The 16,604-nt window shown below is 39.0% G+C and overlaps 1 protein-coding gene across 6 annotated transcripts in view; it reads right to left on the minus strand.

The window, feature by feature from the left end:
* LOC140195367 (growth factor receptor-bound protein 10-like) overlaps window positions 1-16,604 on the minus strand; it is a 229,199-nt gene that overhangs the window by 12,581 nt on the left and 200,014 nt on the right. For 5 of the 6 annotated variants that reach the window (XM_072253559.1, XM_072253558.1, XM_072253556.1 and 2 more), the window contains 7 exons: window positions 16,448-16,522; window positions 14,539-14,676; window positions 7,024-7,134; window positions 2,007-2,105; window positions 1,684-1,761; window positions 1,405-1,521; window positions 79-145 (listed from right to left, as the gene is read on the minus strand). In XM_072253559.1, the coding sequence (XP_072109660.1) occupies window positions 79-145; window positions 1,405-1,521; window positions 1,684-1,761; window positions 2,007-2,105; window positions 7,024-7,134; window positions 14,539-14,676; window positions 16,448-16,522 (685 nt within the window). The remainder of the gene's footprint in view (window positions 1-78; window positions 146-1,404; window positions 1,522-1,683; window positions 1,762-2,006; window positions 2,106-7,023; window positions 7,135-14,538; window positions 14,677-16,447; window positions 16,523-16,604) is intronic. The other variant, XM_072253560.1, reaches the window with a different exon arrangement.

Consider the following 16,604-nt stretch of genomic DNA (forward strand, 5'->3'; position numbering starts at 1 on the left):
TTAAAGTTTCAAACTTTGTGAAACTTCTACTAACAAATAATTGAATAAAATCAAACTTTCAGTTTAAATACAACTTACTGTGACTGAGCATGGGAGGATGTAAAGGACTTGAACTACCCAATGTGTTCATGCGTTGACTACGTTTCTGTCAATTAAATCATTAAATGGAAAATAATATTAAATAATGCAGGTATTGTGCAATACTTCATTCTAACATTTAAATGTTAATTTAATAGTTATTAATGTGTCTTCTGGACATCCTATAAAACTGAAATATAATCATCCTACTTTTGTATTCAGTTCCACTTATGATAAACAATAACATTCTGTTGGTTTTCCTAACTACTTGCTCTATTTACATTCTAGCTTTGTGCAAATCATGCAGGATATCTAGATCCTTCTTAATGTCATAACTTTGTATTTCTCAGTATTTAGATTTTTTTTGTTTTACTGCCAACAGTTAATTTCACATTTTCTTATATTATACTCAATTGCCAGATCTTTCCTCATTCAGCAAAATCTATACCCCTTTGTGGTCTTCTTATATTTTCTTTCTAATGTCTTTTCCCATTTGCCTTATCAACAAATTTAGCAACAATGCCTTCAGCCAATTTACCCATGTCATTTATATAAGTTGCATCAGGTTGACTACTGGCATTGATCCTTTTGATTCGCTTGTTACATCTTTCCAATCGGAAAGAATTTATTTGTTCTGTTTTCTGTTAGCCAGCCAGTCATTTACACCAGTATGTTACCTTCTGAACCACGAGCTTATATTTTCTGGAATAAATTTTAGTGTGGGATTGTATCACATTTAAGGAAATCCAATTACAATCTAGTGCAAATGCTGATTATAATATAACATACAAGCTAAAGAACTGCAGATGATACTGTAGAAACTGTAGATGTCAAGCCATAATTGCCAGAAGGAATTAGCCTGAAATATTTGGCACACAATTCAGTACAAACTTCTGAAGATTTTGTTCAGCTATCTTGTCTCACATCAAAATGCTGAAAATATTAAGCAGTGGAAAATGATCAGGTTTTGATTAAAATTCATCATTGTAACACACGAAGTGTGCTGGAATATTTCTAGGCCATGGACATTTAAATTCAACACTAATATTTTTGGAAAAATGTTAGGGACTTGAGTCCAATCACAGTAAAACCTCTGTTATCTGACATATCAGATTAATCAAATATGCTAGTTCATTAAGATACAGCTGGTCTATTCCCACTGAAATGCCAGTTACAAGAGTGTGCTGAATTACAAGATACTAGATAAACAGGCCTTTAATAAATGAAGCGCAGCAAAGACATCTCTGGGATATTATTTCAAATACCCCATCTTTTTGGAACCTCTTAATAAACCTTCAAAGGGGAAAAAATTGAGTTTTTTTTTACCCTCCATGTTTGACCTTCTTCCAAAGCTGCACTTTGAGCCTCTGCAGGATCTTCAATAACTCGACCTGTCTGACCAGAGAAGTCCATAGCTACCAAGGAATTTTCTGATACACTTCTCTGAAAGTTAGTGAAGATATAAATAACACTTAGAAAGCCATTTTTTCTCACAATATGGGAGCATTTCTAAAAAATATTACTATTATAAGAAGCAAATAGCAAGAAATCAAGAAGGTAAAAAGTAGAATGCAAACATTTGTCCCCCCCAAAATGTTATCCTACCGTTGGTGTGGAGAAGTGAGATAGCAATGTTTTCCTCTGTTGAGGTATCCGGAAGTTCTGGTATAAAAGAATACCATACTACAGAAAGAAATAAAGGAAATAAACTGCTCATTGTATTCATGCTAAAATAACTTTTATACATTTCATAATCAAGCAACAGACATTCAAAGTTACAAGCAAGTCTGCAACAAATGATCTTATTAAATTACATCTTTAAACTTGCACCAAGTTAACACCAAGCAGAGCAGCAAGTGAGCTCTGAATTTAAATAAGGTAAAAGGATTTGGTGGTATCACAAAAAATTGATAGAACTAAAGGAATACCTTGAAAAGCCGAAAGGCTGTCATCCAGTATGTCCTACTCTGTTCATCTTCTGCACAAAACATCCGAAGGTCTTTTGTTTCATTTCTCATTTTTATGGGCTACATTAAACAAGAAGCAATAGCGTGCATTTTTTCAGAATATTAAACATTTCATTTTATTTATTGCAGCTATGGCTAATTATTTATATTTTTTTAAAAAAGTGAATAAACAGCACCTTCAACAGATTGGAGGCAATAGGAAATTTATATGTTACTAGGACTAGAGATTTAATTCTATGCAACAGCACGAGGTTATGTTTGATCTTTTTGAGGGATACAAAATTATGAGATACTTAAAAAGGTGAAATAGATCTTAACTGTTTATCTGATCAGCAGCAACAACTTTGAGGCATGGATTTAACTGATAACAAGATTTCAGTGGAGTTGAGTAACATTTAGTTCATTCAACAAATGCTGAGAGAGTGAAATTACCACTGAAAGAGTGGTAAGGGCTTTTATCATTTAAATGCATCATTTGCTGATACATAGCTCTAGGTCATTGTCCTGCTTTTTAAGTCCAAATAACAAAACTTATTTTTCACCAACAATGCTATGTCTGAATTGCCATCACTGCTCATATTTTTTAATCAATTCTATAATCTCAAAAAGTAGTAATCTCTGGATTGTTGTCAGTGTGGCAAATTAGTAAATATCATAACAGTAGAAAAAAAACAGAAGTAATGTTCCAGTTCAGGGGCAGAAGGGACCAGTTCAAGTGAATGCAGACAGAGAACATTGAAAGAAAACACGACAGTATAACAAAGGAACAAGACTTTTGTCCTACGGTTATGCTGAACTAATTAAGCTAAAGATGCCTAATTAAACTATATCCTCCTGCCTGCTCCTGCTGCATATCTCTCCTTACCCTGCATATTCATGTACCTATCCAAGAACCTCTTAAATGTTTCTATCGTAACTGCCTCCACCAACGCCCCTTGTAACACAACTCAGGTACCCATCACTATCTGTAAAAAAACTTGCTCAGCACAGCTCTTTTGAATTGTCCCCCTCATTTTAAATGTATGGCCTCTGATTTTTGATATTTCAGCCCTGGGGGAAAAAAGTATCAGCTGACTCTTCACATCTGCCTCTCATAACTATATAAACTTCTATCAAATCTCCACTTCAGACAAGCCAACCCAAGTTTGCCTGACTCTTCTGATATCACATGTCCTTGAATCCAGGCAACATCCTGGGAAATGGTAAACCTTTTCTGCACCCTCTCCAAAGGTGCTACATAATGGACTGACCAGAAATGAATGCAATACTCTAACACTGGCCTAACCAGTGTTCTATAAAGCTGCAACATAACTTCTAGACTCTTGAACTCAACGCTTCAACTGATAAGAGCAAGCACGTCATATTGAATTGAATTGACCTTATTACTTATGTCCTTCATATATATGACTAAAAATCTTTGTTATGTTTCCATTTAAATGTGCAATTATAGTACACCCTATCCTCGTTATATGCGAGGGATACATTCCTTGAAGTTGACACATACAATGTGAAATCGCATAATGTGAATAATTACTTAAATGGAGAAGATAGGGACGCGTTCCAGAGGGCTTCCTAAATGTGTTTTATCTGTAATTTATTCACATTTTTATACCAATACAACACAAAAGCAGTACTACAAGACAACGTTTATATTATATTTAATCAATTTAAGGTAATATTCAATGTGAGAAATCATAGAAAGTTAACATCCTCTGGTGTACAGTACTCACCAACAGTGGCAGGTGTGTTCACTCTGGGAGATGAGTGGTTGTTGTGGTGTTGGGCAACGTTACACGGATAAGGTGGATGGTTGTGGTTGTCAGGATAATATCAAGCACAGCAAGGGGTGAAGGAAGACTCATAGAACTCTTAGAACTGCCGGCAGCAGAAGATTACAGTGATTTGCGTAAAATGGTGAAGGTTGTTTGCCTGGTAGCATTTTGTTTTAAATTTGCTTGTAGGGAAGAAGGGTTGACAGCAGGGAACGACTGAAATGCTGATTCCATTTTAAACTTGGGTCCATGTCCATCGCCATTTGTGCCAAGTGTTCCGACTTTCACCATTCCCTCACGGTTGGTGAACTCCGGGGATTTTCAAAATCGTCTGTTGCTTACAGCATCTGAGAGGGAGTTCGCGGTAAAAAAAAATACATATGCCTTGAATGTGGATCACACCTTGGTCGAGTGGTTGAATCAGCGATGTTGTTTTAGGCGGCAGGAAACGCACTGTTATGTTAGGATGAATGCTGTCCAAATGTTTAGGATGGGCTGGCGCATTGTCAAGCAACCAAAGAACTTTAAAGGCAAGATTCTGTTCCCGGCAGCAGTGTCCCACAGCTGTGTTACCTTCAGCTGATGCCGTGCTGTTTATCATTTCCAACTTTTTTTCAAGTGTTAAAGCGGTTGTCTGCCGCTTGGCTGACGGCCCAGGACATGACATCGGATGCTTAGGAGGCATAGTTAAATATTTCAAGCACAAAATCACTGCACCGTAGGTAAAATCAACAGAAGTTTAAGATCGCGCATCCACACCTTGCCAAAACCAATACGAGAGTGGTGGGAGAGAGATTGTGAGGCGTGCACACCTGACTTGTATTGGCATGAAAGCGGTGTTACTCATCCCAACTGTGAGACTGTGAGGCGTGCGCACGTGACTTGTATTGGCGGAAAGTCAGTGTTCCTCGCTTAACTGTGAATTTTGGACGCATATAACGAGACGTTGGTAGAAATAGGTTCCTCGCATAACTGTGAATCCACATAGTCTGAAGACGCATATAACGAGGATAGGGTGTAACTTATATTAAATATTATGTATTATGTACAACACGACAGTCAATACAACACAGAAGTACAACTGCATCAGCATGAATTAAGCAGTCTGATGGCCTGGTGGAAGAGGTTGTCCTGGAGCTTGTGGGTCCTGGTTATTATGCTGCAGTACCGTTTCCTGGATGGTAGCAGCTGGAACAGTTTGTGGTTGGGCTGACTTGGGTATCCAATGATCCTTCAGGCCCTTTTTACACACCTGTCTTTGTAAATGTCCTGAATAGTGGGAGGTACACATCTGGAGATGCACTGGGCTGTCCACAACACCCACTGCAGAGTCCTGCGACTGAGGGAAGTACAGTTCCCATACCAGGCAGTGATGCAGCCAGTCAGGATGTTCTCAATCATGCCCCTATACAAAGTTCTTACAATTTGGGGGGCATACTAAGCTTCTTCAACCATCTGAGGTGAAAGAGGTGCTGTTGTGCCTCTTTCACCGCGTAGCCAGTATTTACAGACCACGTGAGATCCTTGGTGATACTTAAGCTGAGGAACTTAAAGCTGTTCACGCTCTCAACCCCAGATCCACTGCTGTCAATAAGGTTTAGTATGTCTCCATTCTACTACTAGCTCCTTTGTTTTTGCGACATTGAGGGAGAGGTTGTTTTCTTGACACTGCTGTGTCAGGGTGATGATTTCCTCTCTAGTCGGCTACCTCATTATTATTTGAGATTAGGCCAATCAGTGTAGTGTGTCATCAGCAAATTTAATTAGCAGATTGGATTTCTTACATCTTATCAAGTCGAGCAGCAACCTTCTGGAAACTATGGAGTTGGATCCCAAGATCACTCTGCACCTCAACATTGTTAAAGGGTCCTAGCATCAACTGTATACATCTGATTTCCCAAAGCACAACACCTCACATTTGCCTGGATTAAACTCCACCTGCCATTTTTCTACCAATATCTGTAATTGATCAATATTCTGCTATATCCTTTGGCAATCATCTATCTATCCACGATGCCACAGTCTTCGTGTCATGTACAAACTTACTAATGCACCAATCTACATGTTCATCCAAGACATTTATATATATCACAATTAAAAGAGGTCCCAGTATAGATTCTTAGGGAACACCAATCATGGACCTCCAGTTAGAATAAGAACTATTGACCACTAGTCTCTTCTACATGCAAGCCAATTCTGAATTCAGACGGCCAAGTCACCATGGATCCTACGCATCTTTATCTTCTGGATGAGCTTACCACGAGAGACTTTACTGAATAGCTTACTAAAATCCAGATAGACTGTTCTATCTTTAGCCATCACATTCATCACCTCTTCAAATTTTCAAGTAGGCAAGACATGACTTGCCCATCATAGTCTCTAATTAGGCCATACTTTTCTGAATGCTCATAAATCCTATCCCTAACAATCTTCCACAATAACTTCTGAATTTATAAGTCACTGGGTCTGGAAATTATAAACCAGTTAATTCACCTGTCTATAATTTCCAGGATGATACGTATTTTCCTTCTTGAACAAGTAACAACATTACCTACTCGGCAGCCTTATGGGACCTCACTTCTGACTAGAGAGGTCATAAAGAACTTGATCAAGCTTTTTTAATCTCATCTCTTGCCTCTATCAATAACTTGCGTAATATCCCATATATCCCATCGAGCCCTGGGCACTTGTTCACCTTAAGTTCTTCAAAAGACTCAGTATCACTTCTTTCTTCATCTCAAATTGCCCAAGGTGTTAGCAAGCTCCAAAGTGATCTAACTATCCTCCACATCCTTCCACTTGGAGAATATCAATGCAAAGTACTGATTTAGGACCTTGGCTACATCCTCTGCCTCCAAGCACATGATCCCTTTCAACAGACTTGGAGAATGTCCATTTCCAAAGGTTAACTCATTGTGGCTCAGCAATCTTGGAGTGAGTCAGAAGGTGTTGGGCCAAAGTTTCAGCAGAGAATCTGGATTGATAATGTAATGATATACGAAGATTGCAACACTGTGTTTTTCTGACCAAAACATACTTCCAGAATACTCTGTGATAAGAACAATTAAGCAAATGTGCTTGTGTGAGTGCACTCAAAATGTACTCATTCTGCTTGGAGGAAAAGTCAAATGTTGATACAATTATAGGTTTACGAGAAATGAAGCAAAACTGAAATACTTGCAAAAATAACCTCAAGAAAGAAGTACCTTTATACAGAAACCATAGTCAGTTGGTGCACTGTATGTTTTCTTTCCAGCTATTAATGAAAATACATTGTTATCTTCAATGTCAGCCAACAGCTGCAGATGTCTTGGTTCCTGCGCAAATGATAACATGAAAAAAAATTACTATTTGTGAAATAGCTACCTGAAAATTAATTTTATTTTTTAAACGTGACTTACAAAAGACTTTTAAAGTTTACATATTTACGCTGAAAAATAAAGTTTCAGATGAGAAGATATAACTGCCAACGCTCACAGCAAATGACTTTAAATTATAGAATGGGTGCATTAAAATGCATTGAAATTATTGGACCCACTGGACAAAGAATTCAAGTTAACAGATCTGTTAACCAACAAAGAACTTGTGTGGCAGACTAAATATTTTCTCAGAACATAGAACACAGATCTGTGCAGCACAGTACAGGTCCTTCAACTCACAATATTGTGCTGACTTTCTAACTTACTCCAAGATCAATCTAACCTTTCCAGTCTTCTTTCATCTGTGTGCTATGTAAGACTCTCTTAAATGTCCTTAATGTATTTTCTTCTACCACCACCCCTAGTAGTCTATTCTATGCACTTGTCATTCTGTGACCACCCCCTATACTTTTTTCCAATCATCTTAAAAGCACATGCTTCTGTATTAGCTACTGCTTCACCGGAAAAAAGAGCTGGCTATCTACCCTAACTGTGCCTCATCATCATGCACTCCTCTATCATGTCACCTCTCATCCTTCTTCACTCCAAAGACAAAACTCTTAGCTTGCTCAACTGGTCCTCATAAGACATGCCCGACGCAGCGCGCACGGCCTCTCCAGTGATGAATATCTGTTATCTGCTAAGTAGGATGCCGTGCACAGTTCTGATTTGATGGAGGCAAACGTGAGAGCACGGAGGAACATCTGGTGAAACTTCTGAAATGCCTGCTTCGCTGCCGCCGCTACTGTGCGATCCGAAATCTCCGGAGGGGAAGGCCCTGAATCCTCGGCTTTGCTTGCTACTCGGCGGCCGGGGCCGGGATGAAGCGCTCGGCAGAGATGGTGCTCGGTGCTCAGTGTCGGGGGGCTGGGCGGAGGCTCCAAGTTTTCAGACGGACTCAGAGTTGGACTGTGGTTGGGTGCTTCCAGGATGCTGCATCGGCAAGTTTGCAGCACTGGAAGCTCATGGCAGGGAGAGTTTCTTCCTTCTACCGTCTGCGTGAGATGTTGGGGCTATCGGGACTTTGAGACTTTTTTTTTATCATGCCCATGGTCTGCTCTTATCAAATTAAGGTATTGCTTTGCACTGTTGCAACTATATGTTATAACTATGTGGTTTTTGTCAGTTTTAGTCTTGGTCTGTCTTGTGTTTCTGTGATATCATACTGGAGGAACACTGTATCATTTTTAATGCATGCATTTCTAAATGACAATAAACGAGGACTGAGTGTCCCCATAATCTAATCCAGGCAGCGTCCTGGCAAATCTTCTCTGCACCCTCTCTAATGCTTCCACATCGTTCCTATAACGAGGTGACCAGAACTGAACACAATTCTCCAAGTGTGTTGTAACCAGAGTTTTATAGAGCTATAACATTACCTCACAGCTCTTGAACTCAGTCCCCAAACTAATGAGGTTCAACACTTCATACAACTTAATGACCATATCAACTTGCATGGCAACTTGGAGGGATCTATGGATATGGACTGCAAGAACTCTCTGATTTGCCACACTGCTAAGAACCCTGCCATTAACTTTATAGATTACTTTCAAGTTTGATCTTCCAAAGTGTTTCACTTCACATTTCTCTGAATTGAAGCCCATCTGCCATTTCTCAGCTCAGAACAGTAGTGTAGCAGTTTGCACAATCACCTTACAGCATCAACGATCACTGATCGGGGTTCAATTTTCTCCATCATCTGTAAGGAATTTTGTACATGCTCCCCATGACCACGCTGGTTTCTTCCCACATTCCAAAGACATACAATTAGGGTTAGTGACTTGTGGATATGCTATGTTGGCACCAGAAGTGCAGTGACACTTGTGGACTACCCCCAGCACCATACCTGGAACCTGTCGATCATTGGCACAAAAGTGATACATTTCACTGTACGTTTCGATATAATAATATATTATTATTTATCTTTAATAAAGCTGATCTTTATCATTATCCCATTGAAACCTACACTACCTTCTACACTATGCATATCACCACCAACCTCTGTGTCACCTGCAAACTTACTAACCCACCTTTCCACTTCCTCATCTAAGTCATTTATAAAAATCGCAAAGGAGATTTGAGGAGATTTGGTATGTCACCAAAGACTCTGGCAAACTTTCTAATTGTAACTTTTTTTTTTATTAAGTGCAATTGTGAACAATAACCAGATCAGAAATGCTGATCAAGTCAGCTAGTTCCCAAAGAGAACTCAGTTAGGCCAATCAGATGGTTCACTGTTGCTCAGCGATAGAACACAAAAAAATCATATGTACAATAAAGAAACATTAAAAATAGTAGAAATACTGGAATCATGATGATCATGATGAAGTCTGCTGGAGAGAGACATTTATTCACATGCTGTCCTCCATAATTCAAAGAGATTGAAGGCTAAGGTTGCAGGGTGACAAAACGTGGCAAGAGCACGTGGAACTAATCCCTACCGGGAGAAAACAGCACCTGTTCTTTCCGCACAGTTCCCCAGCAGTTTAAGGACTAAGTCCAGCTGGAACATAACTCACAAGTGCTCTTGAAAGTCAGGTATTAACCCTACCTACCAACAAACAAGTATTGCCATCCTGGTCCCCTTCATAATAGCTTATGAAGAAGCATGTGACTTCCCTCCCAGAGATGATAGGTGCTTGTGCACCCGTCTCTTGAAGGCTTGGACCCCATCATTGCAGATGTTTCCAACCACAGCATCTGGAAGGCTGTTCCAAATTCTGATAGCACAGTGAAGGAAGCTTCTATCCAGTGTGTAGGTTCTCACATCAGGCATAGAAGCAGCATGAGCAGGCATAGATAAACTTGATCGTGCGGTGCACTGTCTCTCATAAGATAAAGGCAGCATGGCGCGAAGATCTGCAGGGCTGTGGCTGGTGTGCATTTTTTATATGTCATCTGTGGTGTAAGCTACTGATGGCTAGCTTCTCACAAGCTGTGGCGTCATCTACACCTATAATCTGAGAGCCTTTCTTTGAATGGAATAAAGCTGGCTGAGGACACTCTGTGAGGCATTCATCCATGATAGCAGGCATACTCCATGATACTTTGTACCTGGGCTTTGTAAACCATGGCTCTGCCCTCTTTGTCTAGTTTGGATGCTCATTTCTGCAGAGCTCCAAGCTTTTGTACAACCTGGTTTGAAATAGTGGAAAGGTGTTTATCCCACACCAACTTGCCGTCAATATTAACACCAAGGATTACTAGCTCCTTCTTTAAATCCAGCTTTCAGTTCCCAAAATACAGGTCGGGGTTAGATGGATTCCTCTTCCTAGACATCACCATTGCCTTGCACTTAGTAGGCTCAAAGGTGACATTCCAGTCGTCTGCCCAGGCTTTCATCCTGTCAAGATCCCTATTCAGGCCTGCTGCCACTGTACTACTCTCTCCTGCTCTAATTGGTGTAAATAGTGCGGAGTCATTAGTGTACAGGTATAGCTTGTTACAGCATGCATCAACCAAGAAGTCAATGAAGATGGAAAACAGAAGTGGCCCAAGTATTGAACCCTGTGGTACAGATGCATTGATGGTTGAAGAATCAGAAGCCTGACCAGAGATAACAACTTTGATGGTCCGTCCATGAAGCTAGCTCTGCAGCCATCTAAGCAGCTTTCCAGATATTCCTTTGGATCTCAGCTTAACACAGAGTCCATTTTGCCAGACCTTGTCAAATGCTCCTTTGATATCCAGGGCAATGATACACACTTCTCCACCTTTGTCTAAGAAGGTGTTCCACGTTTGAGGTAAGGTGGTGAGGAGATCGGCTGTACTGTGATCAGGTCCAAAATCCATACTGCCTACTTGAAATTAAGTTGTTACGGAGTAGATAGTTCTAAACTTGTTTGTGGACTGCTGCTTCCATTACCTTGCTGATGACACTGAGTAAGGATATGGGGCGGTAATTTGTAGGATCAGCTATGGAATCCTGCTTGTGTACTGGTGTTACTGATGCTATCTTCCATTGTTCTGGGAATACACCACTCAAGAAGCATAGCTGGAAGAGGCGGCAGAGAGGACTTGCAAGTTCTGCACTGCATTCCTTTAAGACTCTAGTTGGAATCTGGTCAGGGCCAGATGCTTTATCAGGCTGAAGCTGTTGCATAATTTTCCTGCTGTCTTTAGGTAATTACAGTAATCTTTTATGTATTCCACTGTACTGTTGCCAAGAAACAACAAATTTCATGACATATGACAGTCAAAGTTAACCTGATTCTGATCTAAACAAAAAGTCCTGACAAGCACTGCTTTTTAAATCTCCCACTTCTCGTGACAAGTAATGGCTCCTGTTACCTGAAACTGAACAGAAAATCCTAAAAGGAACCACCGTGTTTTATTTTATTTTATTGTTATAATTTTATTTTGTTTGCACCAAAATAAATTCTATCAAAACTATTTTCTAATTGAAATTTTTCATTGCTGTTGTATTAAACTTGGGAAGCATGGGAGAACTGAAACTTCAAGCGTAATAATGAATCACTTCATGCAAAAACTAGCATCATGAAAACTTTAAAGTTGCTAATTGCTTCCTTCTTGCTTGCGTCCTCTAGATTCTCACATGCCTGAATCTGTAAATTTTTCTCGGTTCTATACCTATCCTTCAAAATGATCCTCTTCTAACCAATCTCTTGATCACCTAACTTCTTCCTGAGGTCACGTTAACTGAAAATATTGATAAGAAAAGTTTTTCCTTCAGTATTGTTCCCCACTCTTTCAAATCTGTCACCATCCGCCTTTGTAACAAACACACTAACCTTTATTTTCTATCTATTTTCAATTCCTACAATTTATTTCCAACAAAATTCAATAAATTAATTTCCTAACCTGATTCCCGCCACGCAACAGTATCAAAGCTGCTTGTCTCAGTCCAAAGTAACTGAAAATGTGATAAACAATGTTTCTATTGCCTTCTCAACTTTCAGCACAGCTGGATACTCCAGTCTCCTCCAGTGTTCATTGATATCTCTACCTACCTTGCCTAAACTTGTTTCAGTTCCTAATCAGAATCAGAATCAGGTTTATTATCACCGGCATGTATCATGAAATTTGCTAACTTAGCAGCAGTTCAATGCAATACATAATACAGAAGAGGAGGAAAATAACAAATAAATAAATAATAAATTACAGTATATTGAATAGATTAAAAGTCGTGCAAAAACAGAAAAATATATATTTAAAAAGTGTTCATGGGTTCAATGTCCATTTAGGAATCCAATGGCAGAGAGGAAGGAGCTGTTCCTGAATTGTTGAGTGTGTGCCTTCAGGCCTTGTCTCCCGGGGGTCCTTAATAATGGCTGCTGCCTTTCTGAGACACTAATCCTTGAAGATATCCTGTGCACTTTGTAGGCTAGTACCCAAGATGGAGCCAACTAAATTTACGACCCTCTGCAGCTTCTTTCAGTCCTGTGCAGTAGACTTCCCCCCCATACCAGACTGTGATGCAGCCTGTCAGCATGCTCTCCATGGTACATATATAGAAGTTTTTCAGTGGTTTTGTTGACATACCAAATCTCTTCAAACTCCTAATGAAGTATAGTCGCTCTCTTGCCTTCTTCATAGCTGCATTCATATGTTGGGACCGGGTCAGGTCCTCAGGTACCTTGACATCCAGGAACTTGATAATGCTCATTCACTCCACTTCTGATCCCTCTATGAGGACTGGTATGTGTTCTTTCATCTTATCCTTCCTGAAGTCCACAATTAGCTCTTTCGTCTCACTAATGTTAAGTGCAAGGTTGTTGCTGTGACACCACTCCACTAGTTGGTATATCTCACTCCTGTACGCCCTCTCATTTCCATCTGAAATTCTACCAACGATGGTTGTATCATCAGCAAATTTATAGATGGTATTTGAGTTATGCTTAGCCACACAGTCATGGGTATAGAGGTATAGAGATATTAGAGCAGTGGGCTAAGCACACACCCCTGAGGTGCACCAGTGTTGATCATCAGCTTGGAGGAGATATCACCAATCCACACAGATTGTGGTCTTCCGGTTAGGAAGTCAAGGATCCAATTGCAGAGGGAGATACAGAGGCCCAGGATCTATGTTAGGGTTGTGGGAATGAAGATGTTAAATGCTGAACTTTAGTCAATGAGCAGCACCCTGACATAGGTGTTTGTATCGTACAGGTGGTCTAAGGCCATGTGAAGAGCCATTGAGATTGACCTTTTGTAGAAATAGGCAAATTGCAGTGGGTCCAGGTCCTTGCTGAGGCAAGAGTTCAGTCTAGTCATTACCAACCTCTCAAAGCATTTCATCACTGTAGATGTGAGTTTTACTGGGCAATAGTCATTAAAGCAGCTCACATTATTCTTCTTAGGCACTGGTATAATTGTTGCCTTTTTGAAGCAAGTGGGAACTTCCCTTGTAATCACCCACTATATGCAAGTGTTTGGTTAACTGAACTATAACTTGCACTGGTTCTGACAGACAGTTTCAAATTTTTCACAATTCTTGTCACCAGAATCTTACCCCATTATTTCTGTAATATTGTCCAGTAATATGAACACTTCAATTTTCTGCCCATTCACCATTTTAATTGTCCAACCATTCTACTGGGCTCAACACTCTTCTGTGAATTTTCTCTGAAAAGTTTCACATTTGGCATTTAAATGGAAAGTCTTTTATAGAGGAAATACAAATGCACGAATGATACATGCATGCACAGTCTTAATAAGAATATATGCATGTCTTATCATACAGTAATGTACAGTAAGACAATAAAAATAATTGAATAATAATCTCTAGCCTTTAGGAAAAGAAAGCTGTGATTGAATAAACATTAAATGTTTCTATGTTATGCATCTTTAACCTGTGTAGGTCTTTTCCTTAACAGATACTCCTTGCTCCTACAATCTTTTAACAAATTTTATACCATAGTGTAGCTGCCTCCTGATTGTCTCATCAGAAATTAGAATCACATTTTGTCCATTACTTTGGCATTAACTGCTTGACTGTGATATTCATTTTAAACTAGGTCATCTCCTATAATGTGAGCCTTCAAGGGCTCCAAGGCTTGAAGACACACACACACATTTTAGGAACAACTTCTTTCCATCTGCCATCGGATTTCTGAATGGACAATGAACTCATGCACGCAGTCTCACTATTTTTTTCTTTGATTTTGCTCCACTTATTTAAATTATTTTAATATATATTTCTTATTGCAATTTATAGTTTTTTAAAATTAGTATATATTGTAATGTACTGGTGCCACAAAACAACGAATTCCATGACATATGCCAGTGATTATTAAACCTGATTCTGATTCAGCAGTAGGAAAGTTCTAAACAGTATCTTACCTTTGAAGCTCCTTTTGAGGAGAAATAAAGCCCTGATCTTCGTAAAAACACACACAGTTTCTTCCAAGACTTTTTCCCCAATTCCTTCACATGCAAGTATCCTTGAATTTCTGGGCAACTGCTGGAGTTCAAGAAATTCTGTAACAAGATTGGCACAAACAATATGTTTTAAAAACTTAATCTAAAAATATATTAATTCTAAAGTGGCTGTATAAGTCTTGTGCATGACAAGAGTGGACTATTTTGTATATTATCAAGCATAACGTGCAGTACATCTGATTGTTGAAGTATTCCTGGGTTGGTCACATTTTCCATCAACTGTAGAAAGATGATGAATGATATACTGCCTTTCCAAAAAGGAAATAGTTATGACAGACTGGCAAACCAGACAAGTACATTCCACAGACCACTGATCTTATTAATTTAGCCCTTGGAAATCAGCATGATAATTATGTCTGAATTGCATTTGGCCTTATCCCATAAAATCAATACATTTTTCAGACTGCTTGCACCATACAGTATCATTTCTTACTGTAACTTTGTGAAAATTTGTCCTTTCACCAAAACACCTAATCGGGTGTACGATACTTGCTGGAATTTCTCCCTAAACCTTTATAAACCATCTCTTCCTGGTCACAGTTTTGATCATCTCCCAGTAACTTAAGATTCGGTAACATTTTTGGTTGATTACTATGAAATTCCCTGTTTTATTTGCATATATGCTGAAGTGACAATAGAAATGCGAATAGTTTTCAGTATAATCATTTCTGAAATTCACAACGTAAGCGTTTATCCTTCTATTCCATCTCTCTTTTCTAATAAGCCTGAAATGTCTCCTTTTCAACAGACCCAACGTCCAATTCTTGCTAGAGCAAAGGAGGATGAGAGGACACTTGGTAGAGTTGTATAAGAGCTATGAGGCATTGATTGAGTAGATAGCTAGAAATGTTTTCCCAAAGCAGAAATGCCTAATATGACTGGGCATAATTTTAAGGCAATTGGAGGAAAGTATAGGGGAATATCAGAAGTAGTTTTTGTTTAGAGTTGTGGGTACATAGAATGCTCTGCCAGTGTTGGTGGTGCAGGCATATGCATTAGAGATATTTAAGAAGCTCTTAGGTATGTGAATTATGGAAAAATGGAGGGCTACGTAGGAGAGAAGGGTTAGATCAACCTTAAAGTAGATTAGAAGTTTGGCATAACTTTGTGGGCCAAAAGGCCAATGCTGTGCTGTTTGGTTCTATATTCTAGTTAGCCTGTCCACATACTGTGTCATGAACCCTTCCTGGAGGACACATTTAACAAATTCTGCCCCATCTAAACCTTTTGCACAAAGGATGTGCCAATCAATATTACAGAAGATAAAATGACTCGTAACAATAACCTGGTTATTTCTGTACCTTTCCAAAATCTGTCTACTTATCTACTCTTCAGTGTCCCTGTTGCTATTATTCTATATTTACAGATACATGGGAAGCAAAACTATTAAAGAACAGTGAAATGGGATTAAAAAGAAACAAAAAAATCTCAAAAAGACTCTGTACACTAGTCCTGTTTAGTATTATCATATCTCACAGATTTCAATATGTATGCATATTTTGTCACACTACCTTGTAACCATTTTTTAAACATACAAGTTCGGTTTACATTAACTGAGCGATAGAATATTCCAATTCATTCAAACAAAACAATATAGCCCTATTCGCCTACAAATCCTCACCACCTTGAAAACTAACATTATTACAAAATCTTCTGACCCACCTTCACTTTTACAAACCATGAAATACAATATTTACCTTCCAAAGATTTGACTTTCTCCAAGATAATTGCTCATAGCTACCAATTAAAAAAGATTCCCATAGTCACAGAAAAACCTTGTGCAATATTTCCAAAAGGATAACCAGCCTACCTGCATGAGCTGTGAATGTGGATTACTTCCATTTAATTCCTGACAACCGGACACCATCTGCTCTGGAAAGAAGCTCTGTCCAAACAAATAATGCCATTCAAAGACTGACCAATATACATATTTCATTAAACTCTCTACATTTGTCCTGGTAACCTCT

Source organism: Mobula birostris, chromosome 3, assembly GCF_030028105.1.
Source record: "Mobula birostris isolate sMobBir1 chromosome 3, sMobBir1.hap1, whole genome shotgun sequence".
Classification (NCBI taxonomy): Eukaryota; Metazoa; Chordata; class Chondrichthyes; order Myliobatiformes; family Myliobatidae; genus Mobula; species Mobula birostris.